At 30.8% G+C, this 19573-nt stretch overlaps 1 protein-coding gene across 13 annotated transcripts; it reads left to right on the forward strand.

Moving 5' to 3' along the window:
* The first annotated feature begins 323 nt into the window (after positions 1 to 323).
* LOC143243226 (zinc finger CCCH domain-containing protein 15-like) lies at positions 324 to 18444 on the forward strand. 13 transcript variants are annotated; one of them, XM_076487069.1, is made up of 7 exons: positions 324 to 425; positions 1356 to 1390; positions 2149 to 2286; positions 2979 to 6364; positions 10774 to 10959; positions 13194 to 13411; positions 15980 to 17958. In XM_076487069.1, the coding sequence occupies exons 4-7, from the start codon at positions 6278 to 6280 to the stop codon at positions 16026 to 16028; spliced, it is 540 nt and encodes a 179-aa protein (XP_076343184.1). In that variant the 5' UTR covers positions 324 to 425; positions 1356 to 1390; positions 2149 to 2286; positions 2979 to 6277; the 3' UTR covers positions 16029 to 17958. The 13 variants fall into 13 exon arrangements, 11 of the variants coding, with proteins under 11 accessions (XP_076343184.1, XP_076343187.1, XP_076343188.1 ...); XM_076487072.1 differs by having other exon boundaries at positions 6255 to 6364; XM_076487073.1 differs by having other exon boundaries at positions 2187 to 2286.
* Positions 18445 to 19573: the final 1129 nt, after the last annotated feature.

Below are 19573 nucleotides of genomic sequence, written 5' to 3' on the forward strand. Positions count from 1 at the left end.
CTGTAGGAAAGTAGAAAGAAAAACAGTAGAGTATGAAGGGCTTTGTAAAATGATACTTCCATGCAGCAATCTTATAAGTACCACATTAAAAGTCAAATTCATAAAGTGCAGTTTTCATCCCAACAGCTGTCACATTTTCTTTATTTTTAATGACCATGTATTAGATAATGTTTTGAATGTTATAAAACTTTAATTATCTTTGTAATGCATAATTTGTTTACTTAATTGATGAAATAGTATGCCATGTTTATTAAAGTTATTGATACAAAGGTTCAAACAAATTGTCAGTGGTAGAAGAGTAATCACACTCTACTCACATTACCTCAGGTAGATCAACAAGCAGGAAGAAAAAGATGAGAAAAAGAGGGTAGTTGAGGATCTGAACTTGATATTCAAACCTTTAACAACACAGAAAGTTAAGAAAGGTAAAATACAAATATATATATTATGAAATAGCTTTTTTCTGTCACCTTTCCTTCCTTGTGGAGAATGAAGTTAATGTTAGATAATTTGTGTATGGAGTAAAATGGTTTATTATTTTAATTTTACCTAATAGAAATGCTAGATTAGACTAGCTTTCCTGTAAGTTATTTCTGTGTAATTTAATAGAGAGTGTGAGCAAGAAACTCTGGAATTTCTATATTCCCATTGTTGTATGACTTTCCAGTAACATAACAAGTACGTGATATGTATCGCATGACAACTGGTTATACCAAAATAAAGCTGAGAACAATGTTTTGCCCTTCTTAGGTCATCTCCAAATTAACAAAGAAGGAGTTTGCAACAGTTATTCTGAGATACATTTTTACTTCAAGTTGGTTTTTTGCCATCACGAAATGCGTGATATATTGTTAATCACTTAACCACCCCAATACATGTTGATATGGCGTGTTTTTGTAAACATATAAATACAAAAATGTTTATTTTTTTCCATTATTGCTTTTGCTTGTTTTGAAATGGTTTAAATGAGCAGGAGAATATGGCAATGTGAGGTTTAATAGTACTAAAAAACATAGGATTTTATAGTTAACTGAAGACTTTTAAGAATTATTACAGAAGTGTTATTAATACAGATTATCTTTGGATATGTTAATGAGCTGGCTGTCTAAGTAGGTCATGAAGGTTTTTAAGATTTTATTTCTGAGAAATAGCAAATATCAACATAAGTTGAATCTTTCAAACTGAGTTACTCAGGAAAAGGTTAAAATACCTTCCAGAATTATTATAATTTTTATACCTTATGTATTATATAGAAACTGAAATACATCATGATGTATTCTACCATATTAATATTACTCTTGATATACAGTCTTAAATGTGTTTAAAGAAGGAACCTCTTTGCTTTCTACTTTTAGAGATACAATTCCTTGACATTGAAATCCTGACATAAGTAAGTAATTTTTTAGTATTAGTATTTTTTTTACATATATAAATATAAAAGAATTTCTGAAGTACAGAATATCAGGTTTACAATTTCACCCACTTAAGGTTCTAAATATTTATTTTTCAGTATTTTTTTTAAGGTCTGGCACTAAAATTGTACTAATGTATAACTTGTAATTATAAATATTTATTCTTTATCAGTGAGAGTTAAATATTTTCTTTAAGAGTGGTCGGAAAGAAATACAGTTCTATTACATATGAGTTATGTAGTTATAACACTCAGCAGAGACATAAATCAGGTAGATAATCATTGACTTTATAAGTACAATGAAATTTTTTACATAGCTAAAAGTCATTCAAAACAAAAGTGTAAGCTATTATATTACTGTAGCTTTATTGAATGTTATTTTTATACATTTAAAAATGTATAATGGTAAATTTTATCTGTTTTTATAACTTAAAAATTAAAACAACTTATGTAACAAGTGTGTGGTGCGTGTATTGTGAACATATTAACTGAAAGCATGAATTCTTGTACTGTACATAACCATCTTTAATATTATATTAGTTTTCATATTTTTTGTGATTTTTTCTATAGTTAGGTCATTGATATTCTTAGGGTGAATCAAAACAAGTGTTCAAAGTCTGCTTTATGTAAATCACACACCACAGCATTGAAGTGTTTTGTCTTGTTAGTCTCAACATGGCTACAGTTCAGTTATATTCATCTCTTGCAAAAAGGTGATATAACTATTTTAATTTCAGGAACTGATCCTAAATCTGTACTGTATGTTTTTTATAAGTAAGGACAGTGTAAGAAAGGTGACAAATGCAAGTTTTCCCACGATGATGTTGAAAGTAAGAGTGAAAAGAAGAGTTTTTACGTAGACTTGCAAAATGAAAGTAATGTAGTTTATCTTTTTATCTATGCATCTATTACCTACTAAAAATGTAAAGTATAAAGGTCTTTTAAATCAACTTTATGGTTTTCTGTGTTTGCATTATTAGTGCTAAACTACTGAAGTGTTTTAAGAGTTTAAAAGCAATCTTCTGTTGTACCTTTTATAAAATTAATGTAGATAAATCTAATTCTGTTAAGGATTCATATCTTTCTTTTCAATTATAAAAAAATTAAATTCTATATTTTTTGGTCAAGATGAATTTCTATCTAATAAATAATTTGGATTTCAGTCAGTTATTTATTGCATACTGCACATGATAAACCAGAATAAACATATGATATCATAGAAGAATATTCCTGCAGCTTTCAAATAGTGAGAAATATTTTCAGAAATAAAACCAAAACAACAAAAGACACAATAAAAATTCCTGTCCTCAGTATTTTTCTTATTTTCCCTGAGCTTTACATTAAGATCATTGAGAGCTCTGGGTATCTAATATGTTGACAAACCAAATTACTGCTGCAGTAATATATGATCAGTGTATTGACTTTAGAAATTCACATTATAGCTGAACATACTAGTGGTAAGATTTCCCAGGAATTTAGTTCAACTTTATATGCAGAGAAGGTACAGGCTTTAATTCTCAGGAAATTAGATTGATGGGTTTGGCCAGTGATTTCTTTTTCTTTTCAGTAAAACAATCCATAGACCACACTCCACTGATTCTACAAGATACAGCAGAGAAAGGTTTCCTAATGACAGTGGGGGAAATCCATTCTTACCTCCTCCCAATAACCCATTCATTTGGGGTAGTTTTCTTCTTTCCAACCTCATTTGGGCCTGGCCTTTTCCTTTTCAGGTTTGGAGCAAGCAGTTCACATGTTCTTCACCTCACATTTCATGCAGTTAAATGTGTTTTATCTTTGTGGGGATGTGAACTATGGATCAAACTTGTGTGCATTCACTTTAGTGGGAACTGTGAGATCAGTGAAACTTCTCACCTGTACACACTGCCTGCATCCATAAACTAGTAACAACATTTACTAGTTCATGTCTTACCTTGCATATTGTATGTTATAAAATGTTTTTCATTTTAACTTGAATTTTCTTCATTAGTAAAACTTGTGATTTCTTTGCTAATGTGATATTAACATGCATCTGCTTACAGAAGAACTGAGCCATTTAACCAATATAATTATTTACATAGGAGCAGTGATTACATCAATTAGTGTACCATAAAACAATTTATATCATAAAAAATAATTAACCAATCAAAATTAGTCTTTGTCATAATTACTTTAGCAATCAATCAAAATTATGAAATTATTGTTTCCAGTTATTCCAAATTTCCAAATGATCAAAATATTTGTTAAGTTCAAACTTACATAAGAGGCAGGTGTGGGGATGCTTTATGACTTCCATTGCCATTAAATTTACGATTTCTGTCATTGTTATTGCAAAGCTACAGATGCTATCTGCCACTGCACCAATTTTGAACTGTTGATTGTCAACTCTCTGGCTATTTAAATAATTAGGTGTAAATTTATTGTATTTTGATTTTTTTTCTCAACACTGTGTAATGTTTTTACATTACAATTGTATCACTATTATTTAAGGTTGTATAAGCATGAGCAGATCAAAGCTAGGAACCCAAGTGGTCCAGTCATTCATATTTTTAGTAGTTAATAACTTTATTCTTCAGTTTTGTATAAGAGAATGCAAGTGAAGTGAAGGGATCCATTGGGGTAAACTTTATACACATTTTTCAGAGATTAATAATTATGTTGTTTAATATTATATTTGAATAGGCATGAATTTAAGGTAGAGATCAAGGGAGTTGAAACCCCATCCCTTCTAGCTCTTCCTTTTTAAAAAGTAATACCTGTGTCATTTAATGTTTTTTATAAATAGGTTCATATCTGTGGGGTCTTAACTCCTCCCTCTCCTTTTCCCCCCTTAATTTGATATTGAAAACAGTGAATAGTATTGAAAATAAATATTAGGTTTCAATATCTGTTTGATAGGTCTATTAATTACCTTTATTATTATTTATTTGAATTTAGTTTATTTTGAATCTATAACAGTCAGGTGTAGCTTCAGCCATTAACTTATGAATACAATAATATGAACATCAACTGAATGTTTCCCTGGTAAATTATCAGGCCTTGGCTTTTTTCCAGAAATTAACAGTGTGCATGCATTCTAGACTTTATGGAGATTTGTTTTCATTAAAGTTAGCATTATTTTTCAGAATTTATAATGTATAATGGAGGGGTTTAGACATTTTCATTGTTGGTTGGTTAGCTTGGCATTTTATGGCACAAAGCAACTAGGCTATCTGCACCAGACATTTTGGTTTTTGGTAATGAAGTTAGAAAAAATTTACCTTTTTTCTCTAAATGATAATAAAAAACTTTATTTCAACAAAAATTTTGAAATAACTATTTATGGTTATTATTTCTTACATAATTTGTAACCCTTATATTTATGACACCTGTAGCTCTTATAACATATGCCTAATTTAAAATCTGTTTTTCATTGTTTGAATGTTATAATGCTATTGACAAAAATGTTTTAGTACTGTTGATATCCAAAATAAGTAAAAATGCAAGTGACAAAAAAGAATTGAAAACAGACTGATGTTTGGAAACACTAAAATGTGAATATAGGTGTAGACATGGTTTTCCTTTCAAAATATAATAATTTATTTCAATTAAAGTTTAAAATGTTTGTTTTTATTTTCCAATTGATCACATTAGTAGAAATAAAGATATAGATTTTAAATTGTTCATTACAACCTATATGAACTAATAATAATAGACTTTCTAATTAATTTTATCACTAATGACTTGTAACACAGGTATAAATAATAAAAACAATGAATGTGATGTACACTTATTAATTAAACTACTAGAAGTCCAATTAGACCCCTCTTCATAAAAGAAATAGAGAAACTATTCTTGCTATGATAACAATTGTTGAGAAAGTTTAAATATGCTTGGATATAGCACATAGACTATCATGTGTTGATAAAGTTAAAATATAGGTTGTTTTTTATAGCTTTGTAAAATTTCTTTTGTTGTGAATTCTGAATGTATTTGTGTATAAAATTATATTTTAAAGCTATAGAAATTTTCTTCAAAGAGAAAGTATATGATAACTTTACATAAGGTAAGTAAGCTTATACAGTTTAAAGATGGGTTGAACTGATAACAAATCTTATTAAAAGTTTAACATGATAATGAATGTATAGTGTTTGGAAAAAGTTTTGTCATCATCAGGTTTAATAATATACTTATACACTGAAATATATATTGTATGCAACAAAGAGATTGCTTAAAGCATAATAAAGTTATTTTGTTGATACTTTGTTTATAATTACTGTTTTTACTTTTTAATAGACACATTATGATTTTATTAAGTTGCAGTGTTTGCAAACATATTTTTTAATATGTTCACCAAATAAAAAACTGTCATCAAATTGTACAAGTTTACTATTTAGTGAATATGGTAGAAAATTGCAAGATATTGTGATGGTGCAAATATTTATTAAATAATGTTCTAGTGTGTTTATTTTGTTCAAATAATGAAGATAAATAAATTGTTTAACTAAAAATGGCAACTGTTAAAGAGATAAAGGCTATCATGTGAAATTAAGGGTAATTTGAAAATTAGTGAAAAAAAAAACCCAGAGTGAAAGAAAAAATTAAAAATGATACTACGTTAGAATAATGCAGAGGTTGAAAAAGTTAAGGAATAAGCATGTGCCTTTTTTTTTGTATGGTTTGTAAAAGGTGTGGAACTAATGGGTTGAGTGCAATTGACCAGTTCAAGGAATCAGTTATTACTTTCCACAAAATAGGGTACACAATTATTATCTAATGAGATTAATAGGGATTTAGTAACAAAGAAGGGAAGAGGAACATTATTTAATGTTGTCCTTTGTATAATTTTTGCTTCTTTGACAAGTACTCTCAACTGGTGGTTCTCAAATGGAAAATTGGGATGAAGCTAAATTAAAAGAAGTCGTTAAAAAGAAACATGGGAAAGATGATAAGAAAAATTCCCCCACTAATATAGTAAGTTCAAATACGTGTTACTCTACAGGAAATCAAGATTTTCTAACTTGTTTACTGTGCCACTTGGATGGAAAGTACCTAAGTTATACAAGACTGTTGTTTTTAAGCATTAAACACACAGAAATTACATTTTTTTCCATTTAAAAATTTTAACAGCCCCTTAAATAAACTTGACAGTCAGACATGTATAGATCATATATAAATTTGTAACTGTAAAAGGTGATATATTTGGTTTGTTCTCTCAAAACATATAAGTGATGTTACACTTAACATGTGGTGAAACTTGTGGTTACCATGAAACACATTCATCTATTTAAAAAGACAATGATACTGACACTCATAATGTATAAATATTAAAAACAGACTTATTTGTGAGCTTTCTGATATTTTAGTAATTAAACTTTCTACATTCCAGTTGGTAACAAAACATTTTGTTGTATCCTAAATTTAATACCTGTTCATTTTAATAACCTGACTGTATTCAAGAAGTATTATCTTCAAGATTGACTTACTAAAAAAGTATCTTATCATGAAAGACTACTAACCATTATGGTATTATTTTTGAAATAGAAATCATGTAACCCAAGCACTTTTGAAATGTTGACTTTTCTTCTTCAGGGGCAAAATGAGTGTGGTGGTATAGTCAAAGAGTGATATATATTTGGTTTTCCAGGAAACATTTATTTTTCTATGAACTATTGTAAGCGTTTTATTTCTGGTACAATGTAGCCTTTGGCAAGAATGTATGTGAAAAGGTGTTATGGATATTTTGGTTTAGAAATATGTGTATATATAAAATTATGCTTAGGTATTTAAGTAAAATAAATATGACACCTGGAGACTGACTGATAAAAATATACTAATCAGTTTAAGTATGAAAAATTATGTTAAAAAATAGTAAGTTTTAGGAAATTTGACCTTCATAAAACTAATTAATGAATAAAGTTATTTTTGATGAAACCAATGAATGTAGATCACTGATTCCAGGATCTGTGTTAATTACAAAAGGTTTAACAGTATTTAGATGAGCAATCCTAAGTAATACTAAACTTTCAAATAGAATTTCCCTTATTATTACCTATCAGTTTAAACTCAAACATTTCATGGATTTTGAAGAAACATTTTTATCTTCTACAGCTCAATCATTGTCATAAACAGATATTTCCTGAAGTTCTTGTTGCTTCCTTCTAAAAAAACAGAACTCTAAAAGGTATCCTTGTTCAAACAAAAGTGAATAACATCCTACTCAAAAATGATTGTCGTCCATGCACTAAAGCCTTTTGTCAAACCTGCAAGTTCATAAAAACCACTAACTCATTTTGTGACATACACAAACAAAGAAACTTTGTTTAAAAAAAACACCATTTTTATTACACAGTGTAAACAAATGCAGTCATCAATATGTAGGACATAACCTTTAGAGAACATTTCAACAACCATAAATCTTCTATTAACACTGAAAATGATCTCCCAGTTGCTCAACACTTTTACCAACCCACTTGGGTTATAGGATTTTCCATTTCATTTCTATCAAGACTTCTTAAATCTCTGTGTTTTTCTCTCATGAATGATATGTTTAAAATGCTTTAAGTTTCTCAATGACCAACTATTAGAGCTGTAAGAATGAATGTTGCTTTCTTGTTGCTTTGATTCTGAATTTTTACTATATGATATATATAGTAAATATATATATGATAAAAACTTATTTTAATTTTTTTGAGTGATAATATAATCATTTTTAAACAATCCACTTAACTCTGCATACAATAGTAATTCTTGTGTACCTACTCTTGAGTTTTTGCTCATGCTACTAACCTTGAACTATTTCCCACCTAAATCACATGTTTTGACATGAATTGCACTAGTACATAACGTGGTCATCATGTAGTAATATCCCTCCACCAGTAAGAAGGTGATACATCCTCCATGCTCATGGGTCCCCACAAGAACTTACACTTGAAATTATCTTTGTTCTTAATTTAGGCACATTCATTTTTTAATTTTGAAAGATTTTGTGCAATCTTTGTGATTCCTTTATTAATATTTATTATCAAGTTACTATCTTTTTGATAATATCTTATGACTTTCATGAAATTTATAATTGTTTCTTTTCATGGTTTCTGTGCAAGTGAGATCTGTTTGTGTGTGACACCCTTTTCTCTGTCATTTACATTCCCCAGTCTTCTGTACATGACTTATGTCTTGCTCCACTCATTTGCCACGAGGTCTTCAAGATGCTTTTCTTTCCTTGGAGTCTTGGGTGGAAGTTTCTTGCCATCATTTTATCACGTCTTTACTCTATCATCGTTACCATTCCTTGACCCATGTACACTTGTTATTTCATAATTTCTTCTTCTCACTTTCTCTGCCTCCTCTGACCATACTCTCCTCCCAGGGGGTTATCCTTTGTCTATTCTACTGGTAGCTACCTATAACCTTTGAACCTAGTTGACATGGTTCCTGTTGAATTGCTTTTTTTTTTTTTTCTTTTCTACTCACTTCATAACTGATCTTTGCATCACTTTGGTTTCTGCCCTTTGTCTATCGTCTCTTCCTCCTATTCTTCTTTCCCTGTTGTTTTTCTTCTATTTTCTGATCCTTAGCACCATTGTCTCAATGACACAATGTCAGAGAACCTTCTATGCTTCTTTACACATTTATCTAATATCTGTTTGAAACCTTAACCACTTGTTCTTTCACCTTTACATGAAGCCTCTTTCCTTCTTCCTTAGGCTTACGGTCATCAGGTTTCTAATATTTATGCCTTATATGCCTCCTGTACTCTGCTTCACAAATCTTGCTCCATTTTTTTTCCCTTACTGCTCTTTCTTTTTGTATGTATAAGCAGCTTGGACAGGTGGTGGGTCATTTTTTTCTGATTCTCTTCCATTATTTTCAGCTCATTACGATGTCTTTTATACCCAATTCAAGCAATCTAGTTTTGCACTGCTCTCTTTCAGGATGCATATACCTATTCTTGCTTTATGATTCCTCCTTATTCATGGATCATGAGTCAACTATTCTTAGCAGGTGGGTTCAGGTCTTATCTGGGTTATTTGTTTTTCCAAGAAGATGACATTCTCAAATTCTATTATTTCACTTCTCATTAGATTTGTACTTTGATTCACTCTGATGTCACTGTTTTGAAAACCATTGGATTGAATCTTACAGATGACATGCACGCCTTCAGTATCTGGCATTTATCTTCAAACAGATATATCATCCCTCCAAGTGCTATTTTTCAACCTACTTGCCAATCTTAATGGGGTAAGCACCTAATTTATATCTTTATACACTTATCTCCAGAACCCATTCAGTGGCTACTATACTTGTTTTCCAAATCCACATAATGATAGAGGTAAAGGAAAGCCCATCCAACCTGATTTTTATGTAACTACTGTTGAGATGGTGTTTTCCTGCAAGACCAGTATGGTTGTATATGCGTGCATGTGTGTATCCATTCCAAAACACATCTTTCATGTAATATCATGTAAAATGCCAGCATCAGGGGAGTATCTGCCTAATTTACTGACTCATGCATGCCAGGTTTTCAAAATAGGTTTCTCCTGTATTTTTGCAATGATCAAGATAAATGGGGCTCAGGGAACCTTTCCAAAGTGTACCCAGTGTGACCACCCCAGAATGTATTTGAGTGAAATTCTGGACAGTTCCTCTCTGTTGGTGTGATCTTTTTAGAAAAAGTCCAAGCAGGCAGTGTAGTGCAGTGCAATGGGAAATAAGGGAGGGATATCCATGTCAGTGTAGCATAGGCCACCCACAGTTATATAGTATGACAACTTTTCAGTTGTTTTGACCAGCCAAATGGGGCAAAAGTGTTCTTGTTGGGAGTCAGTCTGTGTGTGTGTGTGTGTGTATATATATATATATATATATATATATGGTGAGTAACTTGTACATATAAATCATATGGCCTGATTATTGCACTAGTTACACTACACCTCGTGTCCACCTGACTTGTTAAGTGCTGATAGTTCGACTGGTCACATATTTTACCTGACTTAATTTTGCTTTCCTTCTTTCATACATCTACCCAAGCAAAGAGTATACTGTCTCTTCTAATAATCTCTTACTATGAAATATCCTGTTTCATGAGCTTTTTGCCTCTTGATGCCTTTTCTGAAGTACTGTGTGAAGAGAGATAAGTGGGTTATTTTGGAAGTTAACATTTTCCTTACTTGTAAATGTATTTTAGTTTTCTTATTTTTATTCCATTTCCTAAAGTTAAGGAATATGTGAAATACATGGCACAGTAAATTTATAACTTGAGAACAAGCTCTGTTGACCACAATATTTTTCTTTCCTTGTGAAAGATTTGAATCTGATGTGGATATCTTTGAAAGTTTGAACTTTAACTAATATTATATTGTTGGCTTTTCATATCCTTGTAGATTTGTAAATATTTTTTGGAGGCACTTGAGAATAATAAGTATAGTTGGTTCTGGGATTGCCCTAATGGAGGAGACAAGTGTCATTACCAACATACACTCCCACCATGTTTTGTTCTTAATAAAGACAAAAAGAAGAACCAAGAAAAGAAAGATGACATTTCCATTGAAGAACTTGTAGAGAAAGAGGTTTGTTCAAGCATTGTAAAACTGATTTATATTTCACTCAGATCTCATCTTTAAAATAACCAAAAGTTTAAAGATAATAATTCAGTGAGATAGCTAACTGTAAAACTGGAGTGTTTATGTTCACAGCTATTTACTGTAGATTATGTATGAAAGCAAATATTTAAAAAAAAACTTCCATGGATTGACATCATCACAATACTATGGAACTCTGGATGTGTATCTTATTGAAGGAACTGTTTGTACAAAATGTATTGTTTATTATTATTGTACTACAGTGATAAATTAACAAAATGTACTTCATATACCACCTCAAGGATTGGTTAGATTTTATAATTGTTGTGAGAAAAAAGTTGTCTTTAAAATGTAAAAGAATTAGGAGACGCCTTCTCCAGTTCCTTGAGAACTAATGAAAAGAAATATTTTTTTACAGAACCAGTATATTAAGAAGAATTAAGAATAAATGTTTCTAAATTTCTCAAAATATCTTTTCATAATTAATAGCCTTTCTGAAAACTGCACTGTGAATATTATTTTGTCTCATTTTTAAGATAATTTTTTAAACTTGTATTTTAATTTTAACACATTAGTGACACTCTGCAGCCTAAATAATGATTAATCCATTTTTTATAAAAACTAAATAATTTTACATCAGTTTGAAACTGCAATTACATTTCTTTATAGGACTGTGATATAAAATCCATTGGTTCATTAAATAAATTTCTCCACTTTGACTAACTGTAAAATGAGTTAGAGAATGAGATATTACTGTTATTTACCAAATGAGAATGCATCATGATGCAATAGTTGATACCTGTTATTTTAAGATGCTCCAAAGCTTCTCTTTTGTACTTTTTTTAATGTAAGTATTAACAAATAATTCTGAAAAAGTCGAAAATTTATCTGGCTATAGGTCTAACCACATATGGCTTGAATTAAGTCATGTTAAATTTCAAGAGCAAAATTAAATCATTGAATTAAAAAGAATATATAAAATAAACTTGTAGTTATTCTTCTACACTTTTAAAAATACATCAGAATTGAAATGTATTCAATAAAGTTTATTATGAGACATTACTATTAAGGTAAATAATGCCATATGTTTCCAGCAATATTCTTTATAAACTATATATTTTACTGTTACAACATTATTAGGAGCTATCAGTATTTTATAAATTCACCAATCTATTTGAAACTGGATTAGTGAACTAGTAGGATGTTTAATAGCTTCTGAAAAATCTCACGTTAGAAATCTGAAGTTCAATTCCACGTGGTGAACATATCAGCTATCCCACTGCAGCTCTGCTCTATGATAGCCAAGCTTCTGAAAAACTATAATAGCAAAGTGTTAAGCTAATGAAGATACATTCTAGAGATATAAAGCATTATCTTATTTGTCTTAATGGAACTAGTTTAGTATTTAATGCCTATTTGGGCCAGGTGTTGGTTTAGTGTTATTTTTTTATCATGATATCCTCTTGAAACATACAAGTGAAAGGATCTTTTGTGTTGGAAGTGTAAAGTTTTTAGTGGATAATTCTGACACTTTGACATAAGCAATTAGATTATTCTGTACTACCCTGTCCAGAAATATTGCACTAAACTGGTGATGTAAGTAAATATTTTAGATGTAACTTTTAAACATGGAGAATGAACTAATGTATCAACAAAAGCCAAAGCATGGGTTTTATGTACAATAGCTGGAACTCCTCCTCCTAAGGCATGAAGTTATAACCATTTATTTATATATGGTGTAGTTTCAGTACTTAATTTTTAGTTTCTGAGAATATTAAGGTTTAAACTAAGTGATAAGTGTTTTAACCAAATATGAATACATTAATTTATTGATGATTATTGTTGTAAACTTACTTTCTATTAGTGTGTGTGTATGTAATGTAAATTTATGGGTATGTCGGGTTAATGATTCTTCGACAATAAATCTCTAACTTGTTGGTGATAAATGTGACAATAAATGAACAGTATGCACTCCTTGTCTTTGTAATAATGTGTGTGTATATATATATTCAGAAAAAGTTAAATTTATGTATAATATTCTTTGTCCTATGGAGATCATAGTTGCATCTTAAACATTATACGTTTCTCTCTTTCTAGTCAAAAGTTCACTTTGGCCAATTCAATTGCTCTAGAATTCAGCTGGCAAGCCATTTATTTTTCTTTATTTTAATCACAATACTGTCCACTAAACATAACAGTGTTGTGTCACCTGCCATTTTCAGGCACCCAAGTGGCGCAGCAGAATGTTTGCAGACTTAGTTAGAAACCTTATTTTGATACCTGTGGTCAGCAGAGAACTGTCTAGCATTGTGCTAAATTACAAACAACTAAACAAATGTATAAACACAGAAACAAACCACTGTCAGATGGGAGAGGTAGAACTAAGGTGTGTCACAGAAGAGTGGGAGGCTTTTCCATCACGTTGTGTGGATGTGTTGAAGTGAGTATGAGGTTATTTTCATTTTTTACCATAAGCTCACATTTCTCTCTAATGTAGAATGGATGAGCACAGTAGTTTCAACTATTATTTATTGTTTAACAAAAGCAAAGTCCTAAACTTGTATTTGAATTGCGTGGGTGTTTTGTTGGAGATTGAGGTGGAAAGTAGATGTTTTTAGCATTTGTCTCTTGGACAAGGTTTTGATTCCAAAGATTTTATGGCTCCTGTTGATTTAAACACACTTTTCATATAAAATAGGTATTACATTTATGTACTGATAAATATGAAAAAAATTATATTCAAATACTTAAGATATAGTAATCATATTAACACACACAAACCACACTTATACTTTAGATTTAGAAATCTTTGTTTAGTGTGACACAACACAAAATATAAAGTTTATTCATTACATTTCTAATTATTTTCTAGTTTGTTAAATAAATATATTAGACGTATTTCTGCATTTCCAAACTTAGTAACTTCTAAAACCAGATGATTTTAGTATTTTGATGAGAATGTGTTAAAGTTTTATTCTCTACTTTGATCTCACTGTGGTGTATGTTTTTAGTTTTAATACTTTTCTATAATTCACTGATGTATATTCTGTTTAACATTTTACATATATCACTTTTTTATGTCATAATTTTCTATTTCAGCAACTATCTTGATCTTTTAAATCTACTATAACACCAGTCAGTTTAAATTTCTCAAATTTATATTGTGTTTGTTTTTCTAAATATTATTCCTTATATCCTTAGAGCAGTGACTTCAAATAATTGATCTGTATATTTCTCATCAGATATTTCTTGTCAAATCCCTTCAAAATGTGATGTTTTGATATTCTAACCAAAATATTATTATTCCTTATCTTCTCACGGACCACAAAGTAAACTTAATAGAGCAATGATCACTTGCACCCAGATGTTACCTGATTTCCACCCTTTCAACCATTTATATGTTAGAAATTAACAGTAAATCTAAAATAGCATTGTCCTAAGTAGTTTTCTCAATCAATTGATGAAGAAAAGCCATTTTGAACAGTTTATGGTTTGATTCTAATATTTCCTAAGTTATATAGATGAAATTAATTTTCCATAATTATAACCTCATTAACAGCTGAAATATTAATTCCACTCTACAGTTTCTCATAAATTTTGCCAGTATTATATGATAGTCTGTAACAAATTCCCACTAAAAGCCTTTTCCCTTTATATTTGCTAACAGAAATACAAATGAATTCTCTCTCCTCATCATTATCTTTGATATTCTTAACTTTAATAGTATGTAACACATTTTACATATACAGTCACTCCTACCTCTTTCTTCAAAAATGTCTCCACATTAAATAACCTATAACTTATTAGACGTGTTATCAAAACTATCTACATGTAATTTTCTTTCAGTTATTCCTATTATATTAAAATTCTACATTTATACCAGTGCTCCAAAGTCATCTCATTTATTTCTTATACTTGTAGCATTACAATAGTGACAGTTAAGCCTACATTTAGAGCTATTACTGTACTTTGTTCCTATGCTTAACTTTCCTCTACATCTTACATTTAGTTTATCGTGGGCCACAGTACTGTCTAGTCCTAGTTTAAATCTTCCTTTTCAGCTGTGTTAATACCCCTTACAAACAAACCAGCTTTTGTGCTATTTAAATGTAAAGTCTCCTTTTGAAAAAGCTCCTTTCTCCCATTAAACTGATCCTAGAAGTCAAATCAGTTAATCTGCTCATTTTTACATATTAACCTAGTATTCAGCCCTAGTGACCTACTCACATTTTCAGCCCCATCATTAGTTCTCAATGGTATTCCTGACACAATTGTTATCACCCTTTGATTTAAATACCTTTTTAGCCCCTTTTTCTTATCAGTTAGTTCCACTGATCTGCCTTTCCCTGCAACATTAGCTTCTATGTGCACATTAAAAATTGCATCACTACTAACCTCTTTATTAAATCTTCTATTCTGTCAGTTATATTTTCCACCCATTTCACTGAATGATGTAATCCAAACCTTTTTCCCTATTTATCCCACAAACTATCTTATCCACTGAACTTTATAAAGGTCCTAATGTATATGCTCACTTTTTTCACAACCCCTCCAAGAACAAAATTGAATTGTGATCACTATCAAGTGAATAGTTAAACATTTTAAAGTGTAATTGAATATCTGAAATTTATTTCAATTATTTTGTAGTTAACAACAAATCTATACAATGGGCTATCTGTTCTATAATAACCAAATTTACCACTTTGTTGGAGGAGGGGCAGATGAATATACACAGATGACTTTGTAATTGTGCATAAAACAATTCTTCTAAACAATTAAATTATAGTTAAGTGAAAAGCTATATTAACATGTTTGTGATCTGGAATGTTCAATATTTATTTTTATGAGTATTAGATGAAAAGTTTTTTATTTTAAATATTTCAAATTAAACTTGGTTTTAAGTCTTATTCACAGAGTCGACTCAATTTGCTTGGATTACATCTCCGTTTATAGTGAAATAATTTTTCTTCAGAACACCTTAACTAAGAATGGGTATCTTCATCATTAGGGAGCTAAGAAAGGAAACAGGGACAAAAACTTGGAAAATATTGCATTGAAGAGTAAAGATGGACTTGAATTTAAAAATAAACACTTGATTACAATCACTTACTAATGATGAGATGGAGCAGGTAGGGGAAACAGATGAGATAATAAGTGTAAAAGATAGGGAAATTATAGTTGTAGGTGAATTTAGTTAGTCACATAGATTATAAAAGTATGTGGAGTAAACAGAGTGAAAGAATCTGTTTATATTATCTAGGAGAAGGGGTATAAGATATAAGTGACAGAACTAGAGATAGTTAAGGGTACTAGTAGCAATGCACATTATGTGGCAATTTTGGGGCTAATGATTTATGGAAAGATGAACCTGAGGAGCTTATTGGTAAGTATGGAACACTGATAAGATCACATTTAAGGAAAGGGTTTATAGTTTGATTTTGTCAAATAAATTGTCGGGAAGAGAAACTAAGTAGGTCATTGGGGTTGAATGCCAGGCTTAGACCAATATGTAATGATAAGCAAACAGGTTGATTAGATTTTTGAATAATTTAATGGAAAAATTAATCTTGTTTTGAATTGACAACATACACTTAAAGAAGGGTACGTTAAAGAAAATAGCAATAAGCTCGAGTCAATCTGGGTTAGTGTTAGTGGACATAAAGGGAAAAGCCTTGTGACTGGGATTTCTTATAGACCACCAGGTCAAAATTTGAAAGTCGACAAAAAACTGTATAATGAAATTAGATTGGGAGCTGAAAAAATGTTGTATTATGGGAGATTTTAATTTCAGGGAATTGATTGCAAAAATTTTGGCTCTGAGAATGAGGAAGAGGTTTTCAAAAATTGTTCAAGATACTTTTATACACAAACTGGTGGCAGAATCTACAAGAGAGGAAGCTGTATTAGATTTCATATCAGCATCTGAAATGAAGGTAATACAGCATTGTGGTTAGAGAGCTTTTAAGTAGCTGTTTCATTGTTAGGTTTGGGATTTTACTATGTATATAATTTAACTTGGATGGTCCAGATGACTTCCAATGTTACTGGCACGACAAGGATATCCCACCGGAGACATTTTCTACATAACGCAGTGGAGGAGGTTCCATCATGATCTGGGTGCTTTCCCCTTCCATGGAACAATGGAGCTTCAGGTTATACAGGGGCATCAAACAGCAGTTGGCATGTTGGAGAGAGCATCCTTATTGACTGAAGGCCCTTGCTTGTGTGGAAATGACTGGATCTTTCGGCAGGACAATGCTGCAATCTACAATGCCCGCAGGACAAAAGACTTTTTACTGGCGAATAACGTGATTCTTTTAGACCATCCAGCGTGTTTGCCCAACTGAACCCCATTGAAAATGTTTGGGGTTGGATGGCCAGGGAAGTCTATAGAAATGGATGTCAATTCCAAACAACACATCATCTTCGTGAAGCCATCTTCACCACTTGGTATAACATTTTAGCCAGCCTTCTGCAAACGCTTGTATCAACTATGCCAAAGTGAATGTTTAAAGTTATTTATAATGACGGCCATGCAACTAACTACTGAGAACTCTTGTTGGGCATTTCCTACCCTGTTGAGGACGTCTTTTTGGTATGGTTTTAAACTTTTGACTAGCTAGTATTGAGGCTAATTTCCTGGTTTCACATTTTCCCTATTAAATGCTATAAAGTTGTTTTTTTTCCCTTTTCTTATTTTTATCTTTCAAAGCTCTACTGAAATGAGTGGTTGAGTCTAACAATGCAAAATGCATATTTTTTTCTTTATGTTCATTGGCCTTAAAAGTTTGGTCAGCAGTGTATATATATGTCATCTGAATAAGGAATTAATGCATATAAATGCAACATTTAGGTAACGATAGTAAATATATGGAACTGTAAGTATCTATTGTTTCTGTTTAGTAAAATACAGATCATCTAGATTCAGTAAACAAACAATAATACCTGTATGTAGAACTGTAAGAATTTATTGCTTCTTTATGAATTGTGTAGTTTTATCATCTGAACAAAGCATCAACACAACTAGATCCAACAATCAGCCTTTTGTGGGAGAAAACTTCGAAGAAGTATTACTACTACAGCTTCATTACACTTGCGTAATGTTATGTTACTCATTAGATTATTTTGTTTATTCTGGTACAAAATTAATATTTTGTGTTTCATATGATTAACCTTGTTTTATATTGTTTAAGATGCACTTATAAATTATCATCAAAATACTGAACGAACCTAACCTAATATGTGAACCTGAATAAACAGTATGGCTGTGATATATTTGTCTCTGAGGTTGCCTCAGTGATTTATGATAGTTATTTTCTCATTTCATTGTAAGTACTTATACTATCTATTTACTTACTTAACCTTAACTTTTCCTGTACACAAACACAATGTAATCAGTGTTAGCTGAAAATAAGTAAGAAGCCTATTGAAAATATATTGTTGAATTAATTAATAAAGGTAATTTTTTTTATATCTTCTATGATAAATTCAGTTTATTTTACACTAAGATTCTGGTAACAGACATGTAGGCATATTAAAACTGTAACAATGGAATAAAACCTACTCATTTGAAAACCTTTGATTACAGTTCTCACAAAACTAAAATGTTAGTTAAAATGGTAAACTAACTATAGTTCTTAGTCTAGTTCTTGAATTTTACTTCATTACTCAAATCGCATCAAAAGTAACAGTGAGCATAAATATCCACTATCAGGACTGTTTGGGAAAAGTTATGATTTGACAACCCTACAGATACACCTATAGTATAGAGATGTTTGGATGTTTCAATACTCGTTTTAAAAAATTGTTAATGTTACATCATATAATAAATTACTTTTCAATTTGAAATGTTAGTAACGATTTTACACTTACATGGGCTCATTTCATAAAAATAAGGGTTACATAACAATCAGAATAAATAACTTGAAATATGAAGAAGACTAAAAAATCACAAAGTAATTTAAATATAGATAAACTATTATCAGGGTATGCTTATGACAACTGAAATTAACATTATCAGAAATTATGTCATATGAATTAATATGCGAGACCAGCTCCATCCAAAAAAACATTTGTAGCAAATTATAACGTTTTCTAAGAAGCGAGAATAAACAAACAGTTTGTTTGTTTTTGAATTTGGCGCAAAGCTACTCGAGGGTTATCTGCGCTAGCCGTACCTAATTTAGCAGTGGGCTACTCTTTTACCAACGAATAGTGGGATTGGCTGAACATTATAACGTCCCCACAGTTGAAAAGGTGAGCATATTTGATGGGACGGGGATGCGAACCCGCAACCCTCAGATTACGAGTCGCACGACTTAACCCACCTGACCATGCCGGACCTAAACAGACAAATCCAGAATCAGTAGCAAATTCGTCTTCGTAAACTAGACAATAGTAAGCAACATAATAAAGTAGGATCTCTGTCTGGAAATGAGGTCAACAGTGTGAGAGCTTATCAAGATAGGGCTTCCAGGTATACCTCCTGTTCAACCTTGACATACTTCAAGCATCTGGAAAATACATGTAAACATGTTATTCCAAGCGAAAACGTTGGGCCATGTTGCTAGACACAGAGCATCTTTGAATTTCTATTTGATTC

The sequence above is a fragment of the Tachypleus tridentatus genome, unplaced genomic scaffold (assembly GCF_004210375.1).
Source record: "Tachypleus tridentatus isolate NWPU-2018 unplaced genomic scaffold, ASM421037v1 Hic_cluster_2, whole genome shotgun sequence".
Lineage (NCBI taxonomy): Eukaryota > Metazoa > Arthropoda > Merostomata > Xiphosura > Limulidae > Tachypleus > Tachypleus tridentatus.

Coding starts and splice junctions, on each gene's coding strand:
- LOC143243226 (XM_076487068.1), top strand. CDS start 6,278: ATGGAAAATTGGGATGAAGCTAAATTAAAAGAAGTCGTTAAAAAGAAA. Junction 6,365..10,773: donor AAAATTCCCCCACTAATATA/GTAAGTTCAAAT, acceptor ATATCCTTGTAG/ATTTGTAAATATTTTTTGGA. Junction 13,412..15,979: donor CGTTGTGTGGATGTGTTGAA/GTGAGTATGAGG, acceptor CTTCATCATTAG/GGAGCTAAGAAAGGAAACAG.